Genomic DNA, 17,680 nt, shown 5'->3' on the forward strand with positions numbered 1-17,680 from the left:
TCAGGAGTGGGCTGCAAATATCTGGGAGGGCAATATTGGTTATGGTTTTTGAAGGTCGAAGACGAAATCGATATTGAGGACAATACGTGTAAGAACACATAACAGTGTGCGAAAGTGCGTAAATATTCGTAAGTAAGACTTAAATAAGTAAGACTTACTTGGTAATTAATGTAACTGTGCTCTAATATAACAGAACAACGTAAATATGTATGTTCACGCACGTTGTAGGGCAGATGTTCAGAATTAATTCTTTCTTCTTGTTGTTTAATTGCTGTTGTTGTACGAGTTGTTTGTTGGCCGTGATGTACCGAATGGCTCTGACAGAAAATCAATATGAAGCTGGGATTTTGATGGACACGGTCTGTGTTTCATTATCATGTTTATTCCGTTTGTTTGGAGATAACTGTATCTACCATTTACTGCGGTTGTGTAAGAGAAATAAATACACCTAGTAAAGTTAAATTATCTTAAAAAGTAAGTGGAAGCTTACCACTTTAACTGAATGCAAGTAATTAATATCATTCGATCGAATTTATTCAAGAAAGGATCAACTTAGGTACATATCTAGTGCCTCCCTAGTTTAAAACGACTCAACGTGAGATCTATCCTTAAACTTCTCACATAACCACGACATTATCTAGCAAACACAAACGCTCTAATGAGCTGTAATCAACACAACAGAAACAGCTGTAGTACAAAAAAGCATAACAACTTAATCATGCCCGCAAGGATTTCAAATAGAAAGCAGGATAGGAACGCGAGTCTGTGGCTCGGCACTTGGCAGTGTGTCGGGTAACGGTAAGGCCTGCGTCACGGACCGCCACTCCGACACTCGCCTTCCCACTGTTTCATTGTCCAAACATTCAAGTATTCTAATACAGGTATATCATTGGATAATACTTGATATTGACCTCATAAGTGCTTTCATGTGTATGATTTGTGTACGGGTCGGCAATTCGTTAACCTTACTGGTACTTAGATTGTTTGATGTAAAGTTGAACAATAAAATGGTAGTTTAGGTATGTTGTTTTATGTAAAATCGATTTAGAATCGATATGTACTAATTCTTTAATAAGTAGATGTACAAACCAATTTAAAATAACATCTTTTCTATTATAAAGCTTATTTAACAGATTAATAATTTTCTTCCACCTGCCAAACCCCTTTTATTACGCTCAGCCTAGCTTTATTAAATATTTCTACAAGAACATTGTTAATTATCTAACTGGCAAGCAGCAAGTAAAATGAACAAAACATAAAAGCCACTTTATCTAGAGTTAATCTGCTTTAGACGATAATCTAAAAACGTTTACAGGTAAACGCGGTTACCGGAGCGCAATTATTCCACCGACTGTTGTACGGTGCTAAAATGATTCAGAATTGCGGAAATAATTGCCAAGAAACAGAACTTATTGGTAATTATCTACATAGCGTCAATACATTGTCAAGAATAACTCGGAGCGTCACACGTGTTAACAAAAACTCTTTGTACGAGCTTATGTAATTAACTGGGAATCTCATAGCTTGCCTACTTTACAATGTAAACAACGGTTTATCATATTTATTGCATGCTTCCACAAATTTACATTTTATGTAGGATGTAGGGTAATGTAACGCGCGGAATATTTCTAACATTATACGATTATACGCAGTATTGCCGCTTTATACATGCGTTATTTCTCAAATGTCGCCGACGAAGCAATAATTTGTGGGCTCACATTATTTATAGACTTAATTATAAATATTGTTTAAATATTTATTAGAAATAAAACACGTCATTCGGTTTATTTAGTGTTCATAAAATAAAATTACCTGCATAAATTGTTCGTGAAGACGATGTGAAAAGCGGATGATACTCTCAAACATAAACGACGTCGGTCCGCATCCGATCGTAAATCGTCGAAGTCTTCGTTGCTAATGTTTGATTCAATACATAAATCTTCATAAAATCTGAATCATAAAAATTGTTTCTTCTAACAGACTTAATTACAGAGCGTCGAATTAAAATAAAGAAGAGAACTTTCTCTCTGCGGTGAATAATGATTTCCTTAAATTGAGAGGGACCATGCGGTCAGCAGTGGGTCAAGGACTCGGTCATTCACCCCGTGTCCTCCCACGAAGCAACTTTTTCGATCCTACCACTTAATACTAGTCTTGATCATAGATACAAAAAGAAACGTATCTCGGATTGTGTACGTAAAATGTCTATACAATGGATGTAAAATAAAGTTGTAGATTATTTTTGCAATAAGTATAATAAATTATTCAACGATCTTATGGCAACGGTTATGATGATAAATAACAAATATTATGTATTAATTAATCATATTGTATAATTATAATATGACTCGTAATATTTTTAAAAATATGTATTGCAATTTATCATCACTTTTGCAATATTTTTTTTTACATCGGCATCAATTGATGACATTATAACAAATTATTCATTAAATTAATATAGGGAGCTATAAATTTCGTGTTTTATATTTTATTGTACAAAATGGTCAAACATTTAAAACAGCACAGTGACTCGTTGATGTCGTCAGCCCGACACCCGACACACTGACCGAGAAGAGAATGGTGTCTTTGTAAAAGGAAATGCCACATTTAGCTAACTACCTACTAAATACAAAGCCACTTTCCATCTCATTTATATTTGATACTAAGAAACGATTTTATTTTAAGATACCTATATTGTTATCTCAAGAGATTCAAAGGCCAAGAGTCCAAGTTTAACACAATTAGAATATAATTGCAGTATTTAATAAATATTTGGTCGCTCCTCGTTTTATACCAATTATGTGAGTTTTCCGGTATATGTGTTCAGCTTCTGATGAATACATTGCAATGATAAATAATACATGAGAATCAAACTAACATAATTACGTATAAATTCTCAACAACGCGGTGGAAATCACGAACATGAATATGTAAATAAATATGCAGCGTGATCATAAATATAGCTTCCTCAACCAAAACCTTGGTCATTTACAATTTTGTGGTTGTACCATGAGGACAGAAAAAACTTAAGAAAAAAAAAGAAGTAGGAACATGAGGCATATTGACAGCATTTCATTGATTAACACAATTCTTAGTTAATGTTCAGCTAAAATCAAGATAAGAAAAGGCGTGATTAGTGTTGTAATCCATCATATTTAGTGGCTCATTACACGAGTGATAAATGAGTGTATCGAAATTGGCGCGTCTCCGTACGAAATGTAAGGATTGAGTGTAAAGGCTGGACGAAATTGGATTCCTCCAGTATAACACAAGATAACCTTCACACGTTGTAGTATGTCCCTCGCGTGTAGTAAGGGACGAGAATATTTTACTGAATACGGGATAACCAGTCCGGATTTTGAGCAACTCGATTTAACTTAGTTAAGCCGTGTACGCACTTTTAAAGAGCATAACTTTGATCATTAATGTTTGATTCGTAGGCGTTGTGCCGCCTAATAGATAATGTTTAAAACTCTGATAATTACCTGCATTTCATTGCTTATTATTTCAACATTTTGAATTAAATTTAATTACATTTAAAGTTAGATTTTTGAGAATTTTCATTTTGTATGGATGTGAATGAAACAAACCATGATTATAAGGATCGTCGTACCAAGTGGCATTCTCTGGTCTCTGCCTACCCCTGTGGGTAAAAGGCGTGATTTTATGTTTGTTTGTATGTATATTTCAGATAAGTATACTCAACGGTTTCTACAAAATGTTTAAAATATAAAATAATATTTCAAGAACACTACAGGAAGTATAAATGTAGAGTATCGTCAGCAATTTTATTTATAAAATTCCTCCACAACGAAGTACTCCACACGCACTCCACCGGTCATGTTTATTAAGCTCTCGGTTTATCCAAGTGGGGAAGATAGCCATATGTACCATCATCCATAAAGCGGCAGAGCAATTGCCATTTCTATAAAATAACATGATATATTCATAACATAAATTGCATCGTTTATGGGATAAAAGAGGATATTATAAACATGATCATGCAGGTTTTATTACACATAATATTTGTAAATAACTCGCAAGGTTTTTTTTAAGTCATTAATTGGCTCTGTCAAGATTAATGCTAGAAGCTATGCGGTTAAATGGGAGTGTCGTGGGCTTAAGTCAATAAGTTATTTATATGAGGTCTGAAAACTTTAAGTGATTCAACAGTGTTCAGCCAACTATGAAGTAGAACAGCCCTTGTGTAAATATTCATTCTAATTTAAAGTTACTTGGTGGAATTTTCAAGTTATGAGTAGCTCCTTCTTCAATCAGTTTCAAGTGCATTGTAAGAGAAACGATAAATTGCTCTATTCTAAGACCTGGATCACTCACAAAGCTGTTGACCGCTTCTAACGTTGTTAAGCGATATACATTCATCATACGATACAGTAGCCACTACACCTAGAAAAGCCTCAAGCTATTCACTCTCTAAGCAATATAATACGTTTACTATATCTTATTCCGTACGACACATTAAATATTTAATTAGACGAATAACAGTATCCACTTAATTATAATTTTAATCGAATCGTAAAACCTAGTTCCGATTGACAAGCGGTCCCGACCGGTTGAGAAGTTGACCGCGCAACCTGCATATCTATTATAAAGATCATATGCATTAACCTATCCAGTTTTTTATGTTATTTGAATGCCATACACTTGCCTGCCGTCTATATATTAGGTCGGGGAAAAAGTCGACTTTTCGCATTATAGTATGTATAAACTTGTAACAAAATCTTTTTTTACCCAAAAAAGCTCGATATTTGGGTAGCTCACTGGAAGGAACCTAATGAACCGTGTAGTCATTTGTGATTCTTGAAGCCAAAGAGATTTAATACAAGTTCATACACACTATAATGCGAAAAAACTTTTTCCCCGACCTAATAGTTTCGTGTAATAGTTGATTGGGCGTTATAAATAAAATATACTTGTGATATTATCCAGCTGTTTGAGTCATACTATTTCATCTTATATTAAATCTTATGCTACAAGTCTAATTTTGCCTCATATAATTATGTTCGTCCCTCTACTCCCGAGGGAAATAAGCCTGCTCTATTCTCCTTCACGATACAATAAAGAATGCGCATTTAATCCTTTGAGTGGCTCCTCAAGAGGACATCGCCATCGACCGAGTGTCCACTTTAGCGCTCACTCACGCTCTCATTTATGTTCGTACCCAAAAATAATCGCCAAAGGTTTACCGAAAACGTAAATTTATTTTTATTTTATTTTTTGGTTTTTTAATTTGTTGGACCACTTTGGACGAAGCTGTATGTAGAAATGTGGACAGCAAAACCGTAATGTGCTATTGTTTGCTAAAGACAAATATCCCAGCGCCCAAAGATCATGTAACAAACAAATCAAAAATACTCGAAATAACAGGTAATTAGCATGGTCCCGGGCCGGTCTAGGCACGTCGCAGCGATCGTTGAACTCACTCAGGTCAAAAGCCTTGCAGTGCCAACCGTCACTTGTATTATTGCTAATACAATTTTCTGAGCCCCTTCGTTACTTAAGATTATCCGCCGACCCGGACTTGTACATCATAACATCTTATATACCTACTTTGAATCCTCTCTACAGAATCGTTTCAAAGGCCAGCATCGTCATTCTGAGCTTAAATCGTCATATAATACTCTGTTTACAGGCTGGAAACGTTTATCTATTCGATATTCAAATATCGAATGTATAAACTGTCATTTGTTTGTTGATATGACAACTCCGATATTAATATTGATGATAAGAACTAATCTAACTCTCAGATGACGAAAATGGCGGTATCCTTAAGGTTTTTCTTCGCAAGGAACGTTAGTAACTATATTATTTTAACAATATTTGAATTCGTAACCTAGTCTAGTTTCTCATGGGACTGCAACGTCTTGGCACAGTGTACTGAACTGATCGCACAAGAATTGTTCGTGCGGCCATTTTAATATTCTTAAGTAAGTTTACACGAAAGACAAACATACTTTCGCAGTATTTACTATAAGGTGGCACTTACTTAGAACTAAAATAAGGAGTCAGCTTTAAGAATCATTGCAGATGTCCGGACGACTCAAGTGTCTGTCCCATCAATCCTAGTGATAAGTCAAACGTCTGTAGACAATGTTCGTGTCCTGAATGTTGTTTTCAACAAATATCTTTGGAAGGTCAATTACCGCATACTTTGAACATACCTATCTATAAAGAGTAGGTATCTCCCGATGAATTGCCGTTTCGCTAGCTCTACAATTATTTTTTTGCCTCGTCCGATTGTTCCGCCAAATATTTCGAGTGAAGTCTTCATTTAAATTGGCAGTTCGACTTGTAATCTAATGTCTACTGCGTACATTCCAGAGTTGTTAAAAATTACTATGTAATTAAGAAATAACTCGTGTTTTTTTATTGTAATATCCAACGGTTTTATAATCTTGTAAAATTACTCAAAGATGGAAGTTTAAAGTAATTTAATGTTGGCTCTATGTATCGTATCAGAAGATCGCAAGTTTATTCCCATGTAGTATGCAACAATGATTATAATGCAACACAGTGCGCAGTGGCTGCGTGCTTGCCCATAGATCTGACTACCATTAACGAACACGACCGAGAAGCCCCGATTCGCTCAACTTGAAACTAGCTCCAGAATAGAAACTAGTTTCTAATATTAGTTTCAAAAGGGTACACAACAAACTGATATTCTCTTGAGACAATTTTCAAACTATTTCCGATGTCAACTGCAGTAAGATACCGAAATGCTTCTACCTTCTTCAAAGACAATTTTCAATAGCGGAACTGTAAATGAAATTGCAAATAAAATCAGCAAAAGTAATTACTGGAAACTTTTAGAAACCGCAACAATAACGTGCCGCCGGCTCTATATGTCGCTCTCATTATTACTTCCGCACTTTTACCAACATAAAAACATTCAAGCAAACATTATGTTTGTATGTTAAACTTCAGTGTTTGAAAGAAACAGTATCACAAAATCAGCTGGATTACACATTTTTTGTTCTTGTATTGGAGAAAGGTGACCGCCTGAGCCCACTGACCTAGTCCCGAGTCCACTTTCTGCCTCACTGCTATTAATAATATTATTTTGTACACGCCGGTACATTGTTTGTTTTGCAAATCTTATTATAATAGATTTCGAAATCATTTGTCCTTAGACAACGGATAATACGAAAGAGGCAAAGGAAAGTTCGACGAAAGTTATAGGCGCTTATTGTTTAATTCTCTTGAGATCTTTATCACTATTGTTGCCCGATATATTAATACTGTACTTTATAGTCTATTCGTTTAAACGGTTATTCAGAAGATAGTTGACACACTTTACCACATATGAGAACATTATATTAACATATTCCTATGGCATAGCAAACAGGCGCCAGGACGTGTTTACTTCTAGTAAACACAGAACCTCCTCTTGGCAGCAACTTCGTGCATGAAGCGAGAATATACGTCATTGTAAAATGTAACAGCCTCAAATCTGAAACATTTTATATTTAAAATGTTATAAATGCCAATAAAGGTATGCTCATAAATTTATTCGCTGTTTTTTCCTTAAATAAACGTTTCCCCTTAATTTTATATTTATAGAAAATTTCCTGGAGCTACAAGCTCACGCCTACGCTTTAACAACCATAAATATTAAATTACACTATACTGGCATAATTGTCATCCAGTTTCAGTACCATGTGGTTTAAAGCCCACACATAAATCGCTCCCGTCGTTCCTCCGCGCCGTTACTCCTCGCGTGGGAAGGTGGGCAGGTGATAGCCCATTCAAAGAATATCACACGAAAATAAACACAAAAGTACCTAATAGAATTTATGCAAATGGCATTCCGTTGTCAGTGAATCATACGCATATCGTTGGTAATTGATCGCAGTATGATATTAATTAGGCCTCGGAGTCCCTGGAAGGGTTGTTATAAACAAGTCGGGATGTGAGACTGGTTGTCAGGTAACACTAGAGCTAAATATAAACTCTTAACGAGTTTCTACGGATAAAGAGCCGAGTAAAGGTTTACATTATCGCACATCAGATTAGTGGTCCCGAGCGCGCTACCAATCCCATCATAGTAATTTATCTGTTATTAGATTACGAATGAAAATTACGAGATATAAATAAATCGTTGACGCGTCGAACACGATCGGTCTTGAAATAAACTCATTAAGCTTCATGTGTTAAAGTGTTAATTGGGGTCAGAATTCTATTCGTTATTCCTCTAATATAAACACCGAATCAATATCTTTCATCAAGCTGCCAATACATCCGCAATATTTATCGCCTAACAGTTAATTTTGTTTAGATACGGTATTTTTTTCACTAATTCAAGTTTTAAGATAAATTGTTATGGAATGGGTTGTGAATAGCGGCTAGATGTAAAACCGGCCCGCATCAACATCGGTATTTATCTGGTGACCCGATTCGAGGCGAGTGTGAGCGAGTGGTCTCGGCTCTTGCACTGAAGACGCGACGCACGCGGCGCCCGCGCCGGTCAGCCAAGTGCAAGGCAAACCTCTCCACTACACGTAACACGGCATAACGACAACAAAATACCAACACGCGCGCCCCGATCCACTTGTTTTGCTTGTTCCTTGTAAATTGTCTTATTAAGAAATACATGAGCCCAATACTGATGAAAATCACTTTTGTTAAAAAACGTTCTAGTACCATTAACAAATTAAGTTAGTTGCAGGTTGCCATAAGCTATCGACTTTTCGATCGTTATTAAGTTATAAGTTTTCCAATAAAATTACAAAATTGCTGTTAACAATATATTTAAGATAGATATTTTAAAAGATATCAGCAATAAAATTACATAAAAGTAAAGCACGTCGATAGCAATTACGTGAAAGAAGCTTAGTGGGGAGCAAAAAAGATGGCAAGTAATAAGTATAGGATGCGCGCTCAGCACAAGATGCAGTTCTGATAGTGAGCACGTAATAACGATTTGCTCCTTTTATACCAATTATTTATACGGACATTTTTTTATTCGACATTAACTGTTTTTTGAGGCGATACGCGTAATGCCCTCGGAGGATACCCATTATAGAATTTGTACAATACGTATCTCTGTGTATACTTCTTCATACAGGTGGTGTAAATATAAAACAATTAAATGCAATCTGCGCATCCGCTCATTTCGGAATAAAACAAAAATTGTGTTACGTTTAATTACATTTATGAATAAAAAATTCTAAGTACTGACGCACGCAGATGAATCATATATATGTATATTTTCATAATAATACATAGTTATAATACCAACATTTATACAATCCGTGCTTAGAACAAAAGATAACCTGGGCTTGAGTTGAAAACAACATAATTTTTGTTGATTTTATCAAGATGTTTATCAGACAATAGACAGAAATACCTGAAGCAAGTGATTAACGAAGATTCTCTCATACATAGATAACATTTCCAGACGATATTAATGAGCCTCGGGTATTACAACAAAACAGAAAAACAAACATGCCTAGTAAAACCCACCATACAAAAGGTTCTCTCCTGCTACATTGGACTGTCATGTATTTTATATTTTCAATAGTATTTTAACTCTATGTAACAGTAATAGGTCCATCTGCCAAAATATTTATACTCGTAGATAGGTAAGTATGGAATTGAAATAAATCGAAACAGTTCAACAATTGTACAGTGTATACTTGATTCATATAGTAATAATATTAATATAGTTTGTGAGTTGGCAAGTCTCCGCCTGCCATTTTTACATGTTTTCAACATTGTTATCGGCAGGCGCCATAGACCCTATAGATCCCCTGGTTTCCAGCCCATAAACACCTCATCCCGATAGCCCAAGTAGTTTTTTCCCATTAGTTTTACCATAGTTCCTCACAGTCCGGTGCACAGTACAAGCGAACTTAGTTATATCATATTTAAGATCTGTTTCAGTATTTCAAAATCTATTTCCTATTGCTTTCTCTACGTGACAGACTATAAGTTAGGAACAAGATTTCAGAATATCAAAATTGAATATATAGTCATATACTGCTCTATATATCCGATACATAATACAAATTGATCACGTCCACGTTCCTTATGAAATTTCGATTAAGTAAAATACCTATAGACAGCGAGAACGTATGTGACAAATTAGTAGCAATCACTCCTTGAGAGCTACTTGCACCAATTTAGAATGTAATAAGACGTGACGACATGCGGTGCCAATCTATTTCCAATTGCAATATATAAGGAGCTCCACTTTTTTCTTAATTGAATGGAAACATCTTTAATGATATTAGTAGATAGCTGAAATACATTTCAAATACTTATAAAAAATATAACGTCGTCGATTTTGTTAAATATCTCTATACCGTGGTCGGTAGTGAATGCGACTGCCACGTACAGGGTTCGTGTTCAATTCCCGGGTCAAGAAAAGTGCTATAGGTATTATTTCATCTATGTACATATAAGAATATTTCTTCTCATTATTAACCCCGAGTTCAGTAAATGAGAATAGGTTCGCCCCCTACTACATGGGACTTAGATAATTATATCATGAAAACAATAGGTTCTTAAACAATTATATTCGCTACGGAGAGTATAATCATGATCTAGGTAAAGATCGGTGGTCGGTTCTATGGTTTTAGTGATGGCTGAGAGTACGGCGTCTGCAGAATAAAGGTCCATTAGTACGAGCCACTTCGGAGCGTCATGCACGCGCGCCCTTCAATGAAACATATTACCTCCATTTATATTTCTTTTACAATTTTTATTGCCTTTTTTCTTCATAAATTGGGCCAAAAGCAATTTGCCTTAATAGACGTAAATAACCATAAGAATTGGGCCAGCTTTACTAAGTTTTTGTGTTAACTCGTTTGTATAGAAATAAGTAGGTGAGGCTAATCTTGCAAAAACGATAAAGCTTAAAAAATCATCAGCATATAAAGACGTTAATTTGTAATCGTCGTACGGGTGGTGCACGATAACGGGAGATCGTACAGAATGATTGTATCTCATCATAATTAAATGCAAATACTGGAGAAAGTCTTGTACACCGTTAAAAGCAAAATGTTTATTCGGAAACAGGTTCGATGTATATTTTCTTGGTACAAGTTGAAGTTGTCGCGTTAAAGAATATATAAGCAGGAAAGTGAGATCGTTGACACAGAAAGATGGTTGTTAGTAAAGGAACCGTTGTGTACCGCCGGCGGTGACCCCGCCTTCAACAACACTCGTCACTCGGTATTCGGACAATGTGGGCTTCCCAGACCCGCCCGAAACTGATAGTACACAATTTCCTCATTAACGGAAATGTCTTGCCATTGTACATAAATCTCGCTTGACAAGCTTTTTACTGAGGATTTCCTTCGTTTCCTGGAATGGTTAATCTTAGATTTTTGCCCTGGGGAATTTCACTCAGAAATATATAAAAATACTGAGATGAATCGTGTCTGCTATCAAATTAAGTATTATATTATTATTATATTGATTTTACATTCAAAGAACTTAAAATGTCACACAACAAAATTAACTTAATTAATTAGTTTTCTATTTGACCAATCTCTCAATTCTTTTACTTTTTAGGTGTCTTTTTTAAATTCCTAGGAACGAGTTCTTGTCTGATTTTAAAGTTCACTCAGATATGATTACATCATTAATTTTATAATTTCTCTAGGTTCCCCAAAAATGTAAAATCAACATTTAAATGAACGTAGGTTTGTTGATCAGATAGAGTTTTTATTTTTAGAGTTCACGACGGAATCAAAACTTTTCTCATTATAGGTATTTATAGTACGAAGAGATAGAACAATGCCTTGGGTCCGGACGTGCCCTAGAAACTTGTGATTTAAATAGGAGTTTTTTATCTCTCAGGAAACTTCAAGAAAATGCAAAAAAGGTGTTTTATGAACAATTGCAAGTAAATCAAAGCTCATGGAATAATCATGATTGCATAATGTTTTTAATGTGTTCGATGTAGCGCGTGCCTGCGCAGTACGGCGGGCGGCGGTGGCGCGTGGCGAAGCTTTAGCAAATAAAATACTTATTAGGATGTATGGTTTCATGGCGGAGGCGAAGGCGTTGGAGTTAATTAAGCGAACACGCGGAAGCCCATTCATCATTATTTATTAGCAGCATCGCAACATTAAAAGCTTCAGGCGCGCTTCCTGGGTTTTTCTGCGCAGGAGCAGGCGGCGCGACCGCCGCTCTGTGGTGGCGTGCCGAGCGGCTGCGCTCGTGCGCACACGCATCTTACATCATAACACTATGTAAATAATTCATGGAATAGCGTTCGATTCGGTTTGTGAACTTCATCTAAAGTCTAACGGTAGAGAAAATAATAGTTTGTTGTTCACTTAATTAATGTTATACTCAGGTAGCCGACTGCTGGGTGCATCTACTGACTGTAAAGTCTGAGCTTTCTTAGCTCTATCGTTTTTCAGCGAACCGTATCTGCTTTTTGTTACAAACATAATATTAAGTATATCTGTCTCCTAGTGGAGTAGCGCCACCTCTGGATAAATTGAGATGAGTTATTAATGTACCTGCACTTTTTATGATGACTAAACAATAAACGGAATCAAATTAGATCCTTGTTGTGTCATGGTCATCATTAGCTCCTTGTACATAAAAATTAATAAGGAAATTGCGTAGTAGGTAGAGCGTAGTTTTTCACGTCTCTCTTTTTTCGCAAATATTAAAAAAAAAGATCATCACGCATTTGTAATTAAAATAACGAAATGTTCTTAAAAAAAGTATAGTATCATCATACCACAAATGATTATAATAAAATTGCTAAGCTACAATAAAATTCGTTGGAACATATTTTTCTAACATTTAGACAAATGCCTTTCTTGTTTTTGCATTCATAACAACATCACGTTTTTAGTCGTCGTGCTGGAAAATGTTTTAATGTAGGAGAGTGGTTGAGTTGTTTTATTTTAGAACGGTACAAATTATATTGTTGTAGGATGTGTGCGACAGTACGATGTGTCTTTATATAACATTTAGGAAAGTTGCACCGTTAGTGTCGAGTGTCGGCGACAGTACCGCAGTAATCACTCACCAATCATCACGGTGTAGCGATGTAGCGCACTAGACCATGGGACACTCAACACCAACATTCTTTTATTTATTCCGTTCATAATCGATTTGCAATCGACTACTGCGGTTAAATCGATAAATTCAATGTTTTATCCAATCGCTACAATAAACTGTCACGTCGTAGGCCTGTGTCCAATAGAAAGTGTGGAATTTGAGCTCTTTCGTAAGTGGATTGTGTCAAAATTAGATTTACCGAAATAGCTTTACCAATAACAAACATATATATAGGTCCGGTTAAAACGTAGAAGAGTATAATATTTTTTAAGAACAAGAAGAAAAGATAGCAGACAGAGCAAACTCAGTTGGCAAATTAGTTTTTTAATGTGAAATGTGTATTATTATTTGTTGGCGATCCCATTAAATAAATAAATGCGAATGCTTTAGAGTTACTAACGAAACGTACTATTATAACAAGAGTTTTATTGCCACAATTATAATTGTTAAGAAGTTAATTTCTTCATTTAATTACTATAGTTATTACAATAAATTGCAAAAAAGGAAGGAGAAAAACGAAGACTAGATATAGTAATAAACTATCTATAAACCTCAGTAGTTTTTAGCAGTTTTACTCCCATTTTAATTTCAATATCAGTGATCTCATAGTAAGTACTTAGCAGGTAATAAATTAATGCTATCTTTATCGGCTGTCGTTCAAGACCGAAACTATATTAATCAATCAATAAACTGTCAATAGTTAATGCATTACGGCGTTTGATGATTTAATTACTGGTTCCGATAGCAGAAAATTAATCAGCTCGTTTATTCTCACGGACTAATTATATTAAATACTAGACTAAGTTGCGTTAAACTTCCTATCGTCTCAGCTTTAAAAGAAGTGCCCAATGTTGTATTTTGAAGTTAGGAAGTCATTAAAATTGCACTACGAAAGGACCTCCTGTTAACTATTGCAAATGAAAACTTCAGAACAACTGAAAACCTTTTAGCTAAAACAAAACTTTGTCTTGTTAGCTTTGTCTGCCGGTTTGTATAAACTGAACTTTACTATGTAAATTCTCTAGCCGTACAAACCAGTATCGCAATGCTACATCCAGTTTTCAAAAGTTAAACGATACTATATTCAAATACGACATCCGGATGTAGAAGCTGTAACAAGATGAGTACAAATAAATTCGATATAATCGATACTGGATCTTAGAGTAACGGTAGTGCATCGATGACGCGGCGGTGAACGACACCGTGCGATCGGCAGCCGCGCACCTTCGATAACGCAATTACTTGCAACAATTACACTATCACGGTACACAGTGATCTAAGGCTTGTGTCAAAACCACTTTACCGTTAAACAGTGTGAGCGGTAATTACCGTGCAGGTGCTAATTAAACAAGTCTTTATGCCTTCGTAGAAGTATTTGCTGAGTCGTGGTCGTGAGCTCGTTTGCAAACCCTTAGAATTGCCACAATGCGCCTAGGTGCCTAATGATCTTTGGTTCTCCTTATTCTTATGTTAATTTGAGAAAGAATTTAGTCTTAGTAACTCCTTTTATTTATTTACTTACTTACTATTCGCTACTTAATCATGTAGAGAGATTTATTTTTATTTTAAGGGATGTCGACTAGACATCAATCAAGTCAGCAATCCGTGCAATTTTGACAAATATTAAGATTAAGAGGGTATCATAAATATTAGAGCGTTTAAGCCCAATTGTTATGAAAATTCATGGACGTATTGTAAACAACTCTTGAAAATGATGATTGATTTAACCTTAACAATCCGAACAGTTTGCTTTGAGTTTGTTTACAAGTTAGTTCCTACTTGTAACTTGTCAACTTACTAAAGACATTGCTCTTTTGTTTCAAAGACAACATAATGCCATCAAAAACATTCTGTAAAAACCTCAAGTCTCGCCGTAAAAAGTTGTGAGATCTATATAATACCAAGTCGATTAATCTATTTAGTCTCTACTTAAAGGACCTTCTGTCTTAAGTTATTACGTATGTTATTATCATACCAATTAAAAAAAATACCTTTAAAACAAATAGACCGACCTGGCCATCGCATGATTTAATTATTAGTATGTATCACACTAATCAGCACGACGAGAAGTTAATACTCCTGAAATGTTAATGGCGAATTTGTGTTTTCTTGCGATGACCAAGTCGATCTATTTGTTTTAAAGGTATTTTTTTTAATTGGCATGATAATAACATACGTAATAACTTAAGACAGAAGGTCCTTTAAGTAGAGACTAAATAGATTAATCGACTTGGTATTATATAGATCTCACAACTTTTTACGGCGAGACTTGAGGTTTTTACAGAATGTTTTTGATGGCATCTCACCTCTTTTTGTAGAGCGAACATAAGTCCAATTTGTATGGAAAGACGTTTTTTTTTTTCATAATTCAACATATTTTCCTTTGGGAATGTTGTTCAGTTTCATGGGCTAAACATCCTTACACACCCTATACCCCCTCCCGTTATGCCTCATATAGTAGGTACCTATTTACACCTATTTATTTTATTTTCTACAGTAATAATAATTCATTAACTGCAAATGTAACCTTGTAATCTTATACATTTATATAGGATTACAAAGTTATTGTTGCAGTTGGTGTATTAAGAAAACTGGACCGAAATTAGAAAATATTACATTTTCCCATGATTAAGACACTAAACCCTATTTGTGTTCTAAAATTTAAGCTTCTAAGTCTGCTAGAAGTACCTTAGACTTTTGATGATCGGTGAGTCAGTGAGTCAGTGAATCAGTGAATCAGTGAGTGACAAAATTCAAAATTTTAACAAGTTGTCATTCTTAAACCACGGGTTCAAATTACTGAAATTTTAAATATACCGTGTTTATACAATGACTAATTAGTTGCTGAAAATCCAGGCTTCTTGTTTTATCCACAACGAAATTATAGGGGTGTCAAAAATAGCCCGAATTGCTTCGAGAAAAGGATGTTACGGCCGTGCCGCTTTTTTTTTGCTCGACTTGCGGGGGCACTTCCGTGCCCCCAGATTGTAGTGCGTGTTCCACTAATTAAATTAGTGACAAACCAAACAGATCGTGAACTTGTAATATTTACTTGACAAATTGTCTCAGTTTCCGACAACTTCATTGGAACTACACGAGCCTGTGTCTTTACGCACAAACGACACACAATGACATGTTTATAATTACTCCTGTCTTGAATTATAAATATCATACACAATATCGTAATCATCGTAATTGAGGATACGATGTAGCATTACGACAGGCGAATTGGACGTGGTGTCATTAGGGAACTATATGGAAGGCTGTTTGTAAGACAAATTACGATTATTAGGTCTCGTAGCGGCCTTCCAAAAAAGAGGAAATGTTACCAGAAATGTTCTATTAATATTTATTTTGCTCAGATTGAATCTTGGTGAGAAAACACACAAGCTTCTAGCTCTATCAACATAAATCTGCGTCTATAAATCGAACCTCATTTAAGAACGTCCCACTAATCGACAAATATTTTATTCAGTCGTAATGACCTAAATTTAAAACCTGTTTTTAATGTTAAAATAACGTTATAAAATAATGATGTTTATTCATAGAAAGATACATCCAACAAAAGAATTTCATTAATTTAGAATAAACTTTTTCGAGGTTTAAAATGTCTATCGAAATGCATTGTTTTTTTTCTGTGGTCTACCAAAACCATAGGCGGTCGTTATTCCACGTTAAACATCATTGTCGTGTACCGTTGGCAGTGACCGCGTAACGGGACTCACCCAACGGCCCTCAGCTCTGCATTCAATTACACTCAGATTCTTACGATCTTCTCAAGTTCAAGGGACAACGAAGTTATTCAATTTACGTCAAGCTGAGCAAAGTTTGACTTGGAATAATTTAATAGTATAAATTGGAGTCAGCTTAAGGATTATGTAGCATGAATTAATATTAAATGTACTTTGCCCGAGTTTGATGGATTAAACAGATGATTACGTTCACAATACAGTTAGTATTAATTAGAGAGGTATATGTTAAATCTGGAAATATTCTCTCTCGTATTCGTGAGAATCAATAAATTTATGGTTTCCGGATAAGATAAGGGGACATACCTGCGGACGGAGCGTTGTATGTCTTGAGTAATAGTCATGTTGGTAGAAGCTGGTGGGCGAGAGCGGCGGCCGGTATTTCTTGTGGCCGTAGCCCATCGTGTCCATCGTATGCATCTTGAGTCACAACACTAGTACCTATCTCACACTCACTAACTCAGTTGCAAGTTCAACGTGTGTTGGTGGATAGTCGTCACATGTCGCTCGCTTCACCCTGTAACAAACAATTTATTTGATATCAATATTTTATCCTCCTTTATTAGGCTTCTCAGTTAGCTTTCTTGGCGCGAGGTAAATGGCGGGATGTGTTGCGAGGCGCGAGCGCATGCCTCGCATCGAAAACACGGGATGACGACGAGCTGCGCATAATCAAGTGCTTTGTATCCTAACTCTCTATGAATTTATAAACAAAACTAGAGTCAATTTCACAAGTGTAATTCTGTTAAAGCTTTAATTTATGTGTATTTAGTTTGAAAACAGGCTTTCTCGTATTCACGATAAGTTACTAAGTTATCATAGAATTATGCTTCATTGAATAAGCGTCTGAGAGATACTACTTACTTCTATTAATAACATTT

At 35.5% G+C, this 17,680-nt stretch overlaps 1 protein-coding gene across 2 annotated transcripts in view; it reads right to left on the bottom strand.

The window, feature by feature from the left end:
• The window catches only part of LOC142975112 (uncharacterized), a 47,365-nt gene that overhangs the window by 16,400 nt on the left and 13,285 nt on the right, over nucleotides 1–17,680 (bottom strand). For both annotated transcript variants that reach the window (XM_076117802.1, XM_076117810.1), the window contains exon 2: nucleotides 17,106–17,316. In XM_076117802.1, coding sequence (XP_075973917.1) covers nucleotides 17,106–17,219 — 114 coding nt within the window. In that variant the 5' untranslated portion in view covers nucleotides 17,220–17,316. The remainder of the gene's footprint in view (nucleotides 1–17,105; nucleotides 17,317–17,680) is intronic.

Source organism: Anticarsia gemmatalis, chromosome 1 (assembly GCF_050436995.1).
Source record: "Anticarsia gemmatalis isolate Benzon Research Colony breed Stoneville strain chromosome 1, ilAntGemm2 primary, whole genome shotgun sequence".
NCBI lineage: Eukaryota > Metazoa > Arthropoda > Insecta > Lepidoptera > Erebidae > Anticarsia > Anticarsia gemmatalis.